The 18,437-nt window shown below is 45.0% G+C and overlaps 1 protein-coding gene across 2 annotated transcripts in view; it reads left to right on the plus strand.

The window, feature by feature from the left end:
• GANAB (glucosidase II alpha subunit) overlaps positions 1-18,437 on the plus strand; it is a 919,668-nt gene that overhangs the window by 576,777 nt on the left and 324,454 nt on the right. For both annotated transcript variants that reach the window (XM_069645184.1, XM_069645185.1), the window contains 3 exons: positions 15,762-15,888; positions 16,293-16,372; positions 17,216-17,359. In XM_069645184.1, coding sequence (XP_069501285.1) covers positions 15,762-15,888; positions 16,293-16,372; positions 17,216-17,359 — 351 coding nt within the window. The remainder of the gene's footprint in view (positions 1-15,761; positions 15,889-16,292; positions 16,373-17,215; positions 17,360-18,437) is intronic.

Raw genomic sequence — 18,437 nt, forward strand, 5'->3', positions numbered from 1 at the left:
TTTGGACACATGCACCCGCCCTTCCTCCTCTCTTTGAGTAGGTGCTTGGGAAAGAAGCATAGATCCTTCACACCTCATGGTCTCTTCCTACACTTCACGTTACAACTTGCATCCCTTCTTGTCACAAACAAATAATCTGAGGGACCTCGACACTTGAGGACTTGTGGGTACAGGGTACGTCACACACAGGATAGTATTAGTCACGCCCTGTCGACTTCCCTTTTCAAACTTCGAAAATATTAATGTGCAATACTCTGCAGCTTCCACTAGATCCAACACAGTTTTTTCTTCTGATGGAGAGACTCATCGACTGCCGTCGTGGCTTCGGCCTACCTCAGGCCTTGCCCTATACAGTAGGGAGAGAGGGGGATTGCCACATTCCAGGTGTTCCTTAGAGGATGCCTACCTTTTCACTTCCCCTCTTTTCAACTTACTCTTACAAGTTTCCTTTATCATGGAGAACACTCCTTTTAAATTCTGCCCCTGCTGCCGTAAAAAGTATCCCAGGAAAGATACCTAGAAAGTGTGCAATCAGTCCCTTACTCAATCACCCTGAAAAATGCTGTGCCGCCCGCCAGCTTTTATGATCCAAGACTATGAAGGACCGACCTTCTAAACGTTGTGTGGCCCACGCCATGCAGGCAGAGGCTGCTATAGAGGTGCCAAAGAATCGGAAGGAGATATTTTGCACACAGTGATGCCGAACAAGAGCAGCAGCTTCCCAAGTGCCAGTCCCCCATCCGAAAAGCATGCCGGTGGCATTGCTATGGAGACCACACCCAGTGACAGTGGCATACACAGAAATAAAAACATGGGGGATCTCACTGTCGAGATATAAACTCACAATCCCAAGCCTTTCAACAAAACGTCAAAGCATGGCCACGCGGATCAGAAACGCTCCTCCAGCGGTTCTGCCTCGATGCAGTCCTCTGTGCCAACACCTCGTGCGTGCCATGAAAGTCCGAAATGACAAACGTCGAGTGAAAGATCATCTGCGCATATAGAACACAGGCTGCAAGTTCCGCCGAAACAGACGCCCGTTCCCAGTACTACTCACCCCACCTAGTGTGCTTCGACAGACAAACCACTGTTGAAACACCCGCATTCCCAAATTTCGGCGCAAGCTTATATGTCGCCAAAAACCTCACATTACATGAATGCCTCTTCTCCTTTGTCTCAGGCTTAAGGTTATAGCCCACGTCATACTCCTGAAGATGCTATATTCCCTTTTTCAAGTTACACATTCTTCAAGATCTTGGACAAAGGAGACACTCAAACCATGGACAAGCTCTCTTCCTTTGTAAACTTTATGGAAAAATGTTCACTTACAGAGAGACTAATGCACAGAGAGCCTCCCTCTAAATCCTTCAGATTACAGGTGAATTACTTTTTCCAGCCCCATGTTACCACTCTTACACAAGGCAAGGTCATTGATGTAGATCAGGACAATCCTAACTATTATGATCAATTTGGTGATGACGATATTTATGATGACGGCCAATTCTTGATCTCCTGACCTCCACGTGTTGATCAGCCAGCAGCTGATTCTCTGTTCATGATTAGGTTTTATACAATGATCTGCTCAAAAGAGCAGCAGATCACTTCAAAATACAAATGCAGGATATCCCCAGGATCTAGATTTCGTAGATGAAATGTTTGAAGAAAAGTTTGCAGTAGGTCAATTTATACCTTTACTATAGTCAGTAAATAAAAGAATATACCCTCTCTAGTTACACCATCCCTCATACTAATGAGGTAATGATAGGAATAGGGCGCGTCAGCAGCCCATTGTCATTGAATGAGCCCGACGCCGCGGGTGCATTCAATGACAATGAGGCGCCTGCCATGCCTTCTGTCACCACGCCAACTCGCGGGAGCCCTTTAAAGGCTCACCCGCGCTGGCGTGGTGGGGGGCTAATGGTGCCTTTTGTCAAAGGCACCCGCGGCGGAGGGGCACATTTAGCCTGCTGCCCCGGGCGCCTTTTACATCAAAAGCCTGCATGCCACGCCTTCTGCTATGCCAGCTCGGGGGACCCCTTGAAAGACTCCCCTGAACTGGCGTGGTGGGGGGCTAATGGCGCCTTTTGTCAAAGGCACCCACGGCAGAGGGGTGCGTTTAGCCTGCTTCCGTGGGCGCCTTTTACAACAAAAGCCTGCATGCCACGCCTTCTCCCGCTACGCCAGCTCGGGGGAGCCCTTCAAAGACTCCTCCGAGCTGGCGTGGCGGGGGCTAATGGTGCCCTGGGGGGCATGGCGCCCTGGGCGCTCGCCCAGCTCACCCCCTCCCCCCTTATGGCCGGCTCTGCACCAGAGGATGCTGATCATGCTGTGCTGGGCCTCAGGCAGCCAGGCCCAAAAAAAAAAACATTAAAAAAAAAAATCGGTAGGGTTGCCAAGTATACAGTATGCCATGGCATAATTCCAGAGCCCACATTTTGCAGCCAGAATATAGGGGCCACCCTTCGCGACTGCCTACAGTCATCTCAAAGACACCCCAAACCAAGCACCAATCAGGCTTAAATGGGATTATGATACAATGCAGCCTGCCAGGCACAATGAACTTGCAGCTGTAGAGCCGACCAGACACCATATCACAACCACAGTATTACCATGCTGGCAGGCACCAGTAGAAAAGGGACTAAACCATGCGGAAGACCAGTCTCGGGCCGTTCGCTCCAGGGGTGCAGCTAGACCTAAACTCCAGGGGGGGGGGGGGGGGGGGGGCAGGCTAATGGTTAAAATGCTAGGGCAGGGGCTACCTTTGGAGACTTTCCAACCTACTTTTGTGGGGGCGCTCCCCCCTTAGGAATGTTTCTGGGAATGTGTGAAGTTGGCAGCAAATGGTGCAGGTTGCTGGCATTGGGCATAAGCATGATATGGTGACAAAATGCATATTTCGAATGGATTGTGTCCTCCCACGTATACCTCATCTTGTGATAATTCGTTTCGCCAGTTTGGTTGCATCTTGGGAGTCGAAGCGATCGAAGAATAAGACATTTTCTTGACAGAAAATCTCGAAGCGCACCGTTCACGAGAGCAAAGCAATTGGAAAACGGAACTGAAGCCAACGGGCGCGGCTCGAGCCATTTATACCATCGGTGACGTCGACACGGTACGGAGCCCGTCGAGGGACATTCAACGCCACGACCTCGAGCACAGCGCCCTCTGACGAAGTTTTTTTTGCAGATGCAGCGAAGCTGGCGAAACAGATTATCACAAGATGAGGAATACGTGGCAGGAGCATCCAGTCGAAAGAACGTTACAGTTGGTAAGTACCTTGTTCTTCTCCACCCTGCTAGTGGTTGCCACTCAGTCTACTTAGTCCAGAGGACACAGAACACACAGCAGTCGCCTGCTCCTGCTCGGAGGATGTTACACGGAAGAGAAATCCTGCTCCCGATTTTAAAGAAAAATAAAAAAAAAATCTTCAAAAATCGTTATTTGCTGCCACTAAATCGGTAGGCGGTAGGACTGCTTAAAAACTGGTATCCTGCCGCCTAAATCTATGTGCTTCTCTGGTCCTAGATGCTCTGCATATACTACCTTGAATCCAAATGTCAATCTGCAAACCTGCGCTACTCTGTATCTAGGTGTCACTCTGTATCTAGGTGTCACTCTGTATCTAGGTGTCACTCTGTATCTAGGTGTCACTCTGTATCTAGGTGTCACTCTAAATCCAGGTGTCACTCTAAATCCAAGTGCCACTAAGTGATTCTATGTGCTTCTCTAGTCCTAGATGCTTTGCAAACATATGCTACCCTGATCTTAAATGCTAGTCTGCTCATCTCTAGGTGGCCAACACTATCCGTCTACACACCAAATGCACACACTGCATCTTACCCGCCATACACAATGTTCCTCCCAGGCCTTTATTCTATACTACTGAGAATCGTTCTCCACCTCATTAATTCCGCATGCCTGCCCAGCCCACCCCTCAACCTGATCAGCCCAGGCACCACATCACCCACCTTCACTGAGCCTAGCTCCAGAATCATGCTTACCCTACTCTCTCCCCCATGCGTCTCAGACAGGCTGACCAGACTACGATCCAGACTCCCCAAAATACATGAGCCCAAAGCCAGGGACTCCACACAATCCAAACTCACAAACCGAACCTCCATTAGCACCTGCGCTAACCTTACGCTAAAAAAAACCCAATCTTAAACACCCCTACACCACCACCACAACCACTAAGAACGCGCTCATCACAGCAACCACCACTACCCCACCTATAAAAGCTGCTCATCAACGCTCGCTCCATAATTGCCCATGCCATGGACATCGCTGACCTCATCCTAGCTGAAGAGCTAGACCTCCTAGCCATAACAGTCCTGGCTCCATGCAGCCGCAGGCCCAGCCCTTTCGCTAGCCATCCCCACTGACTACACCATCATCCGAGCGGACAGAACTGATGCTAGAGGTGGAGGTTTGGCCATCGTTGCCAGGACTTACCTTAACATCAGACTTAACTCCGCTACACACCTCCCATCATGCGAATCACTCACAGCCAAGCTACCCACTGCCAACTCCCAAACTATAACCATTCACCTGCTATACAGACCGCCTGGACCTCTGGGATCCTTCGAGGAAGACCTCCGTGCCATCCTTACCGACAACCTAAAAAACTCTTCACAATGCCTCCTCTTAGGAGACTTCAATTTAGGTTACAAAGACCCCAAAGACAATTGTCTGAACTAGGCTTCACACAAAAAGTATCCAGTTCCACTCATAACAAAGGGAGAACCCTTGACTGGATAGCAGACTACAAATGTGCTGCATCGATCACTAACAACACTCCCCAATCCTGGACTGACCACCACCTCCTCTCCTTCTCTCTCGAGGCATCAAGCCCCATGTCCAACATGGTACTAGCAGCAGCCATCCCCATGAGAAGCAAAAACAAATTACAGTGGAAAAACTGATCCCGCTCATCCTTCCTACGCTTAGCCAACTCCAAGACTCTAATCCTTATGACCTCATAGAAGGCTATAACACCATGTGCACAGCCCTAGACACCATTGCACCACTGAAACTCAGAAAATGCAAACCAAAAAAGTAATGGTTCTCCAGTCATCTTAAAACCCTTATATCGGAAAAGCGTAAACTGGAACAAGACTGGAGACAGTCCCGACAGTTCACGACAAACTACTGCTCAACAAAATAACGGCCAACTATAAAAAAGAAATCATAGCGGCCAAACAAGAATCCTATAACCAGAGAATCTCTCACTCCAATTCCAGCACCAAAGAATTATTTACTATTCTGAAAGAATTGGAAACACCGGTACTAATCCCAGATACCTGCATTAAGAATAAACAATGGGGCACCAGCGTCCAAAACGTACTAAACAACAGTCACCGGCCTCCAAACTAAAATTAAAAACAAGAAAGACTCCCTCACCAAACTAACCAATCCCTTCAACGCCCACTCTAGCCCTACACCCCCACACCAGACACCCAACACCGCTCGCTTCAGCTTCTCCAAAGTCTACTCTCGAAGTAGAAAAAATCATTCTTGGTCTTAAACCCTCTAATTGCAAAGGCGACCTCTGACCCCCACAAATCATTAAAGATGCGGCAAGAGACCTCTCGCCATTTATCACCAGACTCACTTGGTGAACAAGGTGTATCTCATCATCCAGGCATGGATGGCTTCGCACAGTCTATGCCTGAATGATGACAAAACTGAACTAATCATCCTAGGTTCAACCTCCAACCTAACCAAACTCGACCACAACTATGCCAAATTCATCATAGACGGGAACTTAATCAAGGTTTCCAAAGAAGTGAAAACACTAGGAATATACCTCGACTCCTCCCTTACCTTCCACAAACAGGTTAGCTAAATGGCATCCTCCACGGCCTACACATGTAAGCTTATAAGAGCAGCCAAACCCTTCCTTTCCACTCAGAGTTGCATTACACTAGCCAGAGCCTTGGTACTATCGAAACTTGACTATTGTAATGCCCTCTACATAGGAGCCAGCAAGCAAATCACCAACAAAATTCAGACGCTACAAAACAACGCTCTTAGGGCAGCGCTCAACATCCCCAGGAGGGAACACACATCCAACATCAGGAAATCCCATAACTGGCACAGCACAACAGACAAAATCCTGCTTAAAGTAGCATTGCTCACCCACAAATGCCTGAACAACGCTGCCCCACGCTACCTGGCAGACAGAATATGCAAACACATCCCCAACAGACCCGCCAGAACCCCCAACAATAACCTGCTCACTGTCCCCAGGTTTAAACGCACCAAAATGGGCGGCAACTGCTTCCAGGTGAAAGCACCTCAACACTGTAACTCCCTACCACCATCTCTCAGAACACCCCAACCTTACTCACTTTTCAGACGCAACTACATCCATTGGATAAAGAGCACGAACCATTAACACGTCTTACACCACACGGTTGCTTTACGCTCTGTATGCCTATATGTAAATTTGTAAAATATATGCTCTGTATGCCTATATGTAAATTTGTAAAATATATATATATATATATATATATATATATATATATATATATATATAATGCATTATCTCCTTCCTGCCTGCCAAACTGCACACATGTCCTGCATTGTCACACTGCAATTATGTAATGCACTGTATAAGCAACCTGTAACAAAGCTTTGAATGACCTTGCTGCTCATGCGCCCTCATACCCTCGGGCCTGGTGCGCAATCTAAATGAATAAACAAACAAACAAACATAAATCGGTAGGGTTGGCAAGTATGCATCACTTACCAGGGCTGTGTTAGGGGGGATTTTCATTTCTTTGCCAATTCCCTTTAACCTTGGAGACCCCCAGCTCTTTTGCTTGACTCTGGGCTTTTTAAATTTTACTCCCGAGTGGGACCTTTTTCCTCACTTGTGTTTTGCTGACTATGATTTTCTGTTTCTTACTGTTTTATTGAGTCTGGTAAACTCTATAGGCATCTGCTTTTGCATAGTGACACACAGTACCTTTTGTGCAGTGCCACTGAGAAGTCCCTTGGACTTCTCTTTATGTTTAACTACATTTTCGTGGGTGAACTACTGTTCCCAAGAATAGTAAGATGACCCCTGTCTTAATTACCTTTACTTTATGGGTCCAGCACACACCACCCTATGTGGAGTGCTGGGGGGTTACCTAGTAATGCCTTTAACCCATTCCTCATGTAACGTTTTGTTACACTAACTCGCTTGAATGGCTGCTTGCAGTGGTTTCTTTTTTACTACCAACTGACCTGTATCTGCATCCTGATACCTCAGCTGCAGTGCTGCACACAAGGGTGACCATTTTCCCAAAATGGCCCGTCTTCTTTATTTCGCCATTTCTTGTCAGTTAGTTTCTTCTAGGCTTTACTCTGTTTTTTACAGCAGGTTTGAGTCCTTTGTGTAGTTTTCCTTTGGCAGGCTTCAGCCAAGAAGCCGCCCAGCCTCCAGTGTTTGGAAAGGCGGGAAGTGAGGAAGAGGTCTCAAAACTCCCCTGTCCTTTGTCTCCAGGTGTGCCTGAGTGAAACCAGTTTCCATTGACCGTTTGGCTGTCCTGAAAGGACAGCCACCCTGCTATGTGATTGACAGCCTCGGGCTGTGAATGAATGGGAACTTGCATAAAAAAGAGGTTTTTGTGACTAGAAGCAGAGTTGACCACTGGAGGACTGAAGACGACGAGAGAAGACGCCAGCAGCACCCTCCTGCACTGCGAAGTGCCAGGTGAAGCCCTGCAGCTGTGCTGACCCCGTTTTCTAATAGACAGGGAAAACCCGAAAAGGATGCTGGTGGGACCAACTAGCCTTCGAGACAAACTATTTTGGCGCAACCCTGGACTTGCTGACACTTTCCAAGGCTGCGGAAGACCAATACCCGGGGTAGACCGACCACTTGTGAGTGCATGTGAGTGCATTGTCTTCCGAAGTCCGAATCCGGCCAGATCTTCGTGGGTATCCGGAGAACCTTGAAGAAGTAAGGCATGTGCACCCAGAGTCCAGGACCGAGGTATCAAGGAAATTCTAACCGGAGCTATTTGTTGTTCGTTGGCGCTGAGGAAAAGGCACCAAAACCACAAAGAGCCTCTGAATCGGTGGAAATCCATTGCTGCCAAGTCCCTCTCTCTCGAGTGCTACCGCAGGAGCCTGCCAGACGTCCTCCCTTTCGTCACCACGACCAAGGACCAGGAACAAGGATCTACTGCATTGCATTGTGCAGGCAACCAGCTGGAACACTTTTTTTTAATTTTCAAGGTACTGTGGGGCTTGGGGTGTTTAATCCTATTGCCATTTGGGGTGCGTCCTACATTTTAGGAATGCGATTTAACCCAACACCAAGTTGACCTCAATTTACCTACATTGGCCTTACAGCTTGTGCTTTCTAAAGGTGACACTTGAGTTGCTGTGTTTTTCTGAACACTATTTAAGAACATTTTCTAAGAAGAGCATCAGAACTTTGACATTGTCCATTGACTTTGGCTGTCCTGGCTCCCTAAAGGCCTCCTTCTGAACCCATTTGCTTTGCCAGTGCTTGTTCCCTTACAGGTCTTAAACGTTAACACTTTAATGCTGGGATAATTGACTGCCTGCATCCCTTTGGGAGAATCTAACTGTTCTTATAACCAGTCTGTGCTGATCTAACCCTAACCTTTCCTTCCTGAGAAACTCAATATTGCAAAGGTGTTACTACATAAATGTTATACTGACCTCAAATGACATCCCCTCTGGGTGCTGGAACATGTATAACATATGAATGATTACTCGCCTGCTTTATTGTTCACTTTTGAATTGAATCCTAATCGAGAATTAATATTACAGCTAATTACTGCTTTTTAAAGAATGGTTTAAATGTTTGTGTATAAATAAATACTGTATTTACTATAACTTTAAGTGTGTAAGTGTTTACTTGGATACCTGTATTTACTTGTTTCATTGAACATCTGTACAGCTAACATTACCCCTCTTAAAATGAGCCTGGCTGTTCAGTCACACTACCAATTTGTGTAGTACAGGCCTATATTAAAGGGTGGGTCTAATACCAAGAAGATACGTTTTGTGTAGTTCCACACCAGTTAGACTGCACTAATTATAATCTAACATGCTATTAACACCAGAATAGAAAATACTTTTTGGCCTGCACCATCTGACCCTTTTGTATATCAAGGGTCATCTCAAAGCCAGGCTCCTTAGTGGTTACCACCACCCACAAAAGAGCAGGGACACCATTAGCTTCTGCTGAGGCACCCTCAGAGAAAGAGCAAAAAGCTTTTCGCATTGGGGAAAAAGTTAGCACCATCAGCCGCATACCCGGTGCAAATTTCTAACCACAACCCTGCTCTCCAGTTACAATATGTCTCTTTGGGGTAATTTACAAACTCAACTAGATTCTGTCAGACCCTATTCGTATAGACATTTTAAAAACTGCCAATGAAGGTAGACAGGTAGCAAATAACATTATTAAAGGCAACCTCGATGCAGAAGATAATGCAGGCATCATTTTTGCCGAGGGAACTTTACTAAAACACTATGCCTGCTATGCCAGTCTGGATTTAAATTGGAAACGCAAGCAGCGCTGTTAAATATTCCCTTTGAAAGTAGTGTGCTCTTTGGAAAGGCAGTAGATGGCGCCCTTGAAACAGCCAAGCAAGAACACAAGACTTTAAAGACTCGAGGGCAAATTTCAAACAAACCATACGGTAAAAGAGGTATCTTAAAGGTTTTTTTTTTCCTCAGGCTTTCAAGGCCAAAGTTACTGACACGCCTCTTAATACACTTTCCGCCAAAATAAATATCAGAACACAGCGCAATCCACCCCCTTTCAGGCTACCTATCAAGGAGGGTTTAAACAGGCTAGAGAGAGAGATCTGGGGGTGGCAGTCTGACTGCCCAAAAACAATGAATCTCCATTTCAGGCCCCTCACATGTTACTCTGGTAGGGGGTCGACTATCACATTACGCCCCTGCATGGGAGGCGATCACTTCGAACAAGTGGGTGCTTTCCACCATAACAAAAGGGTACTCTCATCCTCCAAAACAACACATGTTGCAAGAACATCCACAGGTTCTTCAAGAATTCCAAAAAGAAGCGGTAGTACTGGTCCCTCCTCACGAGGTAAACAAGGATATTTATTCAATTTACTTCCTTGTTCCCCAAAAGGATTTAAATCTGCGCCACGTGGTAGACCTTTGACCAATAAACCTGTATGTCAAACCACAAACGTTTCAGATGACTACCCTTCATGTAGTAATTCCGCTATTAAAACAAGTGGATTACATGGCGACATTGGATATGAAAGATGCATACTTTCATATTTCAATGTTGCCAGCGCACAATATCTTGGTTTCAAAGTCGGCATGACTCATTACCAGTTCAAAGTGCTTCTCGTCGGAATATCCTCGGTGCAAAGGGTGTTCACCAAAGTACTCACAGTAACATCTGTCCACCTACAGTCTTTTCCAGTGTACCCTTCTCTCGAAGACAGGCTAAAAATTGGAAGGACACCTCAGGGTGTCATCAAAACACCCACGAGACTATCAACCTGCTTTTCAGACTAGGCTTCTCAATCAACAAGAAGAAATTGAGTCTTGTTCCAAGTCAAACAAAAGTTTCTTGGGGCACAGATCTGGACAAAAGACGCCTTGGTCTTCCTCCAATGAGAGGGTACAACATTTTCTCTTTCAAATTCCACATTATGTAGCCGGTCATCAGATAACCGTACGGAGGTCTGTGCCTTTTGGGATGATGACCGCCTGCATTGACATAGTATCTCACGCCCAGCTGCGCTTGCGTCCTATGCAAGAGTGGCTTACTAACAATGGTAGCAAGCAAGCGGTCAGTGGGCCGATCTAGTGGTAATTTCGCAGAACCTAGTTAATTCTCTGCAGTGGTGGACAATGGAGAACCTTCTGCAAGGAAAATCATTCACAACCCCCCGCAGTGCAAGCCACTCTTACCACAGACGCATCACTTTGAGGATGGGGAGCACATCTCCTCAACCACACTGCGCATAGCAAGTGGACTCAAAACACTCAAAAAGAAATGCATCAACTTTCTAGAGTTGTTAGCAGTGTTATGCCCTGCAATATTTTCGACACCTAGTTCAAGGGAAACAGTCCTAGTCTTAACACAGTACAACAGTCATTTTTTACATAAACAGAGTAGGAAACACTCTCCAGGTCTGTCCAAACAAGCACAGAACATATGGAACTGGACACTAAAACGCAACATGTTCCTCCTGTCCCAGCACGTTCCAGGGGAACACAACTGTTTAGCTGATGTCTTAAGCAGAGACTTACAGCTCCTATCAGAACACGAATGGCAGTTGCATAAAAACATTCTACATGACGTCGCCTTAAACTGGGTCCATCAGACATAGATCTGTTTACAACCCAGTACAACTCTCACACTACGTGTCCAGGTATCCCCAAACTTGATCCAAGGTGTATGCTCTATTGATTAAATAGCCAGGGAGATTTGCTTACGCTCATCAACAAAATCATCCACAAGATGCACTCAGAACAAGTCAACCTCATTCTAATAGCTTCAATGTGGGCACTACAACCATGGTACTCGCACCTGCTCATAATGTCCCTTTGCTCACCTGTGAACCTTCTGTGTCCATACAACATGCTACCCCAACATCAGGGAACAGTATATCATTTGTGCCCTAAAACTCTGAACCTGCAAGCTTGGCTCCTGAGATCATAAGAGTTTTGTCAAAGATGTATGGACATCCTCAAGGAGGCACGCAAACCTAATGCAAGACATTGCTACTACAATAAATGGAAACGGTTTGTTATTTGGTGCAAAGCTAGAGACATCAATCCAATTGATTGCTCTCCTTCCCACATTGTTCTATATTTGCTTTAACTTTTGGACAGGGCTAGTTTTCAACTCTCTTAAAGTCATCTTAGCTGCACTATCTGCATACACCACCTCTCAAACAAAGGTTTCTTGGTGGAAAGTGACAGTAGTTAAAGCATTCATAGAAGGGGTTAAAAGGTTACACCCACCTATTTCAAACCCAACTCCCGGATAGGATTTAAAGGTTGTACTTTCAAAGCTCGAGTCCCCCTTTTGAGCCAATGCATAAAATCAGTCTTAAACGCCTCACTTACAAGACTGATTTTCTTGTTGCAATTACATCCATTATAAGGGTCAGTGAATTAGAAGCACTCTCAGTTCAAGATCCCTTTTTTGCCTTCCATAAAGACAAGGTGGTGCTATGAACACAACCTAGTTTTTCACCTAAATCTATTTCAAAGCTCCATGTTAACCAGTCCATAGAAAATCCAACTTTTTTAAAAACCCTGACCAATTTGGCAGAAAAAAGCCTCCATACGTTAGATGTTAGGATGGCTGTTAATTATTACCTTAACAGAACAAAGCCAGTCAGGAAGACTGATCAATTATTTGTGTCCATTGTAACTGGAAGGGGACCCTGTCTCTAAGTGAGCTATCTCAAAGTGGATAGTCTAATGCATTCAGTTTTGCTACTCCCTTTCCAACAAAACTCTGCCTTTCACACCCAGAGCGCACACATGTGGCACAGGGGCTACCTTGGCTTTTATTGAAAATGTTCCTTTAGATGCCATTTGCAAAGCAGCTACGTGGAGTACCATACATACCTTTACACCGCATTGTCTGGATACTCATCACAAACAAGATTCACAGGTGGGACAAGCAGTATTAAAACATCGATTTGCTGCTGTACCATCAAACATGCCACCACCTTCTCCAGGTACTGCTCGCTAATTCATGCAAAGTATGCTATTCTAAGCAGACACACAAGCCTCAGAAGCCATGCATTACTGACTGTAATCATATTTCTGATGCTTGTATCTGCTTAGATTCACATGCGCCCACCCTTCCTCCCTTCTTAGAGTTGAAGGTACATCAACATCAAATACCTTACACTTCCTCTTATGTACTCAAACAATCACTTGATGCTCCCTCATGTCAGAAACAAAGCAGTCCGATGGACTTCGACGCATGAAGGACCATGGGTACTAATGATGTCACACTAGGGATAGTATTACAAACCTGCCTAGTCAACTCCCTTTTCGACTTTCAAAAACAAGTCATGCATTACTCTGCACGTACCACTAGATGGCCTATGCAAAGCATGTGCATCTATGCATATCCAAGCATCAGAAATACGATTACGGTGAGTAATGTATGCCATATATCTGTCACCCATTAAATTAAGATGACGGGTCTCTTAATGCCTATTTCAGTGCATATAGGGATGTGTATCCTACTTGCATTTTTGTGTCAGTATTGCCATTATTGTTGAGATGATGTCCTTTTGAATCAATTACAATTTTAGGATGAGTTTAATTGACAAAGTTAGAGTTGTGTTTTGCATTTACTCTTCAGTATTAGTACTGTTAACATCTCACATGTAGTTGACTTACAATTGAGCATTTAACCCACACAAACAATATCGAGATATATATCGCATATCACCATTCAGCCCAAAAATATTGTTATGACTTTTGATCCATATCGTCCAGCCCTAAATTGTAGTAGGCATGGAGTGTTTGTGCGATTCGTCCTGCTTGGATTTGGTCGGCGTCCCTGTATCGAGCGCCGGGCCCACCCAATGGGTTTGTTTCATGTGTTTGGCCTTTGCCGCCAGTGTAAGCCTCCATAACGGAGCTTGATGCCTGCCATTTGGTTCTGCTGGCTGTCACATGGGAAAATAACATTTCCCTGTCGGATGTCTTCCCTTAGTCGCTTGCAATTCCGGGACTGTTCTGCTCTGCCTCATACTCCTATGCTGCGGTGGGATCTTCCACGACTGCCTCGGCCTGCATCGCATAGGCCGCCCAGCAATTTCAGTCTATCTTTAAGTGTCTTCGGTCTGAAGAGCTTACCCGCTTAACAGCCATCATCCTGGTGGTCTCTTGGAAGACAATTATACACTTTGTGTAGTAAGAATATACTATACACCAATTTCCGTGCGCATGTCCTATAGACTTCAATATTTCAGATTGTTTAGCATCATTTCAAACGAGGGTTATTGAGCAGATCAAACATTCGTTTTTTGTCTAAAGCTAAATTTATTCTACAAAATAAATTCTACACCGTAATAAAATTTATAATTGTCCAAGAATTGTTTTGGAGATGTTTCCAACTCCATATGTATAGAAGTGGGGCACAATAAGCTGTCCACTTCGTCCTGAAGAAGTTTGCAGAAAATTGAGGGCTACAGTCTTAGGCCCGCTGATTCGAACTGAATCACGTGTTGACATTAACATCTAGACACACCAGTACACAGAGGGGTGTAGAAACTCGTTTGATTTGTTATATGGTCGTGTACATTACCAGACCGATACAAAAAACGTATTGTGGAGAAGTTTGATGTATGTATGATTAGATTGAGGGGAGTAAGAGTGATCCTGGATATGTCTGCAATCTGGTTTTTAATGCCAATGTTGGTATAGTACCACAACAATAATTATTTATGAAAATACATTGATATTTTAGTGAGGAGTGAACTGTTTCTTACCATCCTCTTGCTCCCGGTCCGTTGTTTTGTATATATCAATTGTTTACCTGGAGGACTGTGAACATACCCGGTACCCTTTTATTTTGTGATGAATTCAGATTGGGACTATCACTAGCATCGGAGCACGTGTTTGCTTTCAGACGATGATGATGCCTTTTAGACAATAACAATTATGAACATTGTTGGGACTGTGTTTTGGAGTATAATTGATGCTGTTCAATAAATATAGCTTTAGACAAACTAATGGTTTGATATGCTCAATAACCGGTGCTTAAAATGGTGCTAAACCATTAGTAAAATATTGACGTATATTGGACATGCATACGGAAATTGGTGTATAGTATATTCTTAGTTCTCAATGTTGGGCAATTGGGCTCAGCCTTCACACATGTCTTCGAGCAGCAGTCCATGCACATTTCCCTAGGCACAGCAGAGCCAAGTTTGCCCAACTCGCCTTAGTTACATACATTGTGTTTATCTTTTCAGGGGAATATTTTGTTGCACGTAGGGCAACATTTAAAAGGGGTATTTTCTATGGTCGAAGCTGGTGGACAGTAAAACAATGAGGACCTCGACGCATGAAGATTCATGGGTACTGTACACGTCCCAATAGGGATAGTGTTACGGGAAAGCCCCGTCGACGTCCTGTTTTTGACTTTGAAAAGAAATCATGGAATACTCTGAACCAACCTCTAGATGACTTCCTGTGCAAAGCATGTGATTATAAGCCGATCCACAAGTATCCGAACTATATATATGGTGCTAGTGTATCTTCGGGGTTATGCTTTATTTTTACTTGTTTTCTTAATGTGTACATTTCTGTACTCCTATGTGAACATTTACTTGAATATTCCATGTGTGATTAATTGTACTTCTACACCACATCCAAATTGTCTGAAGTCTGCATTACTGCTCAGTCAATTACCTTGATGGTTTGGCTAGACCAATGTGCCAAGTACCCTGTTCACTAAATGGGTTGGCCTCTCTGAAGCTACCCACATGGAGGGTTTTAGTTTAATATTAAATATGGAGACTATCATTTTAAACCTCTTATTTCTACATTTAAACTATAAATAAGACTGTGATTACATGGTGCTGATCTTTGAGCATTCACAGATTTTATGACACGTTTTTCTTGCATACCAGCTGTCACCATGTTGAAGGTTTCAGCCTGCTAGATATGGGCTTTGCACACACCCCCCACCCCACTGTTAATTTCAATTCAAACCTTCTTCTCTTCGGTCTCCTTTCCCGAACCCGCTCTTTCAACAGATGGTGACCATAGTAGACCCCCACATCAAGATCGACAACAGTTACCGTATCCACAATGAGATTCGCTCCAGGAACTTCTATGTCAAAACAAAGGATGGCAACGATTATGAGGGGTGGTGTTGGCCAGGTATGAAGCTGGTGAAGTCTGGTATTGCTGTGTGAGTGGAAGAAGGTGTCCAGCTATAAGTGAATGGATTGTGGGGAACAGTACTTAACCGATGGGTCAGAGGCAATGAGGGTGGAAAGTTGTGATGTGGTTTCACATATCTAACAGATCTTGGCAGATAACGTACCAAGATGGTTATCGACAGGTGTGTAGAGAAATTTTAGTCTGTTATAGAAAGACATGGGGATGTTGAAAATGTTGCTGATCGGAGTTGTGAGCTTTGGAGAAACATGCAAAGAGAGCTATGCTCGCTATGAGCTAGTGGGGAGAGAGGCCCACTTGTGGGAAAGTGGAGCTGAGTACGACCTTGGGAAGAGGTGATTCTCAAAGCCATGTCTACTTTTTTTTTACTCGTTACTCTACAGGTTCTGCCGGTTATCCTGATTTCACAAATCCAGAAATGCGTTCCTGGTGGTCCAGCATGTTTTCATATGATCAGTACGAGGTGAGAAGAGGCATATTCACAAGGCAACATGGTGTATGGGGCCATTAGTGCCCCTAAACAAGTTTCTGCAGATTGGGTGCATGCCAAAGTACTTCAGTCTCATTCGTAACCCTGCCACACTGTTGCTAGGATGCGCCCCCCATTAAGTCTCAGGACTGTAGTTTTTCCTTTAGCACCAGCAATAGACCATGCATGCCGAGTCTCCAAGCTACACATTGTCATCAACCCTTGTGTTCTTACGCCCCTTCCAAGCACCTTCTGAGACTGTATGAAACAATGCTGTATGTACTTTTGTTAAGCGTTAGTCTAGGTTCTCAGTAAATTAATGTATCCCTTTGTGTCTTTCCAGTGGTGGGTTTCTGCTTGACCTCCGTGTGATATTTGCATCCCAAACGAACACACCAATTGGTTCTTTGTAGAGAGTGCAGAAATGTGTATATTCATTTTAAATTTTAATGTAGAGGTCTTCCAAGCTAAACCCCAGAACAGGCACTCACGGGCAGATATTTAATCATTTTGGTTAGCCTCAAAGTGAGCCTGCAATTATTGTAAAGACCCAGGTTCCACATGCTGGTGACACGCAAGAGTAGTGCATGACGCTATTGCATCTCCATTTCAGAGCTTGGTGGCTGCATTGATCACAAGAGACATGGTATTCAATTGAATGACTAGTTGGTGGGAGACCAGGAAGGGAGTGGGGGGGCCAGTTCAGAGTCTGTCCCCGCCCTAAGTCAGAAATTCATGATGAATCATTCCTGCCTCTGGTGGGCAGACCGTCATGGCGCTTCTACTCTGTACTGAAAATAACTTCCATCACCTTGCTGCTTCTGTTCCTACCTCCAGGGTTCAATGAGTAATCTATTTGTGTGGAATGACATGAATGAACCATCAGTCTTCAACGGCCCTGAGGTGACTATGCACAAGGATGCTGTGCATATGGATGGCTGGGAGCACCGGGATATCCACAACCTGTACGGCCTTTACGTGGTGAGCATCAATGGGGGAACAAGACCTTCATGGATCATAGCTGTGTGACTGCTGAGGAAGTGGCAGAGGTGCTATGGCTATACTGAGACATATGAAATCCTTAGTAGATTGGTCATATTGGAGACTGTTGCTTGCTTGGGCATAGGTTGGGGAAACTGTTATATGCATATAGGATGGCAGTGAATGCAGGATAATATGGCCTGGCATTGGAGAAAGTAGTGTGGGCAAAGGACTGCATGCTGTCTTTAGAGTGGATGATGAATGCATTAGACCAGGGCAGCCCATCTTTAGCGCATATCTGAAGTAGTGCTCCAGCTTTGCTGATTGGTTTGGGCTGGAGGATGTGGTCCTGGTTTGAGGGGTTAGGGGAGGTGCAATTAACTGATGTGTTTTTATGTGGACACTGTTTATAGGGCCAGAGTTGGAAGAAAACACAGTGCATGCTACGGAAGGCCACAAAGGAATGCATTGGCAGACACATAGAAAACATTACCTGGCTGTTACAACAGTTTTTCTAAAGTCCAACTAAGGGCTTCATAACACCATACATCTGGGGCAGTACACAAATCCACTCTTGGTATAAGGCTGTACCACATGAAAACATGTGGTAGTGTAGACAGAGTAGCCAGGCTTATTTTAGGAGGGAGCGAGGGCTGTAGATTTGTACAAAGAAATTGTAGCATACATATGGGCCAAAGCAACACTGAAACACTATGTATTGTAAAAAAAATAAAGGGTTTATTTAAATACAAAAGAAAGGGGGGTCTGGGAAACTCTCTACCAGCACAAACACAGCCCATTGACTTGTTCTTGGGTGGATGGCCCCTGGGAGAGTCTCAACCAAGTCTTTAGCTCACTATTCTTTTCACAGAGAAGAAATTTCCCTGCATATCAGTCTTTGTCCTGCCCAGGGGCAGTCCAGCACCGAAATGCCAGGCAATTCTCCTCTGAACAAGAGTACCACAGCAACCCCATACACGTGTTTCAGCCTTGTTGGGCATCATCAGTGAGGTGAAGCTGTGCCTCTCTAAGAACAGTGAGCAAGGGGTCCACGTCTGGATCGCCCTGGTAACTTAGG

Source organism: Ambystoma mexicanum, chromosome 2p, assembly GCF_040938575.1.
Source record: "Ambystoma mexicanum isolate Mex_15411 chromosome 2p, UKY_AmexF1_1, whole genome shotgun sequence".
Taxonomy (NCBI): domain Eukaryota; kingdom Metazoa; phylum Chordata; class Amphibia; order Caudata; family Ambystomatidae; genus Ambystoma; species Ambystoma mexicanum.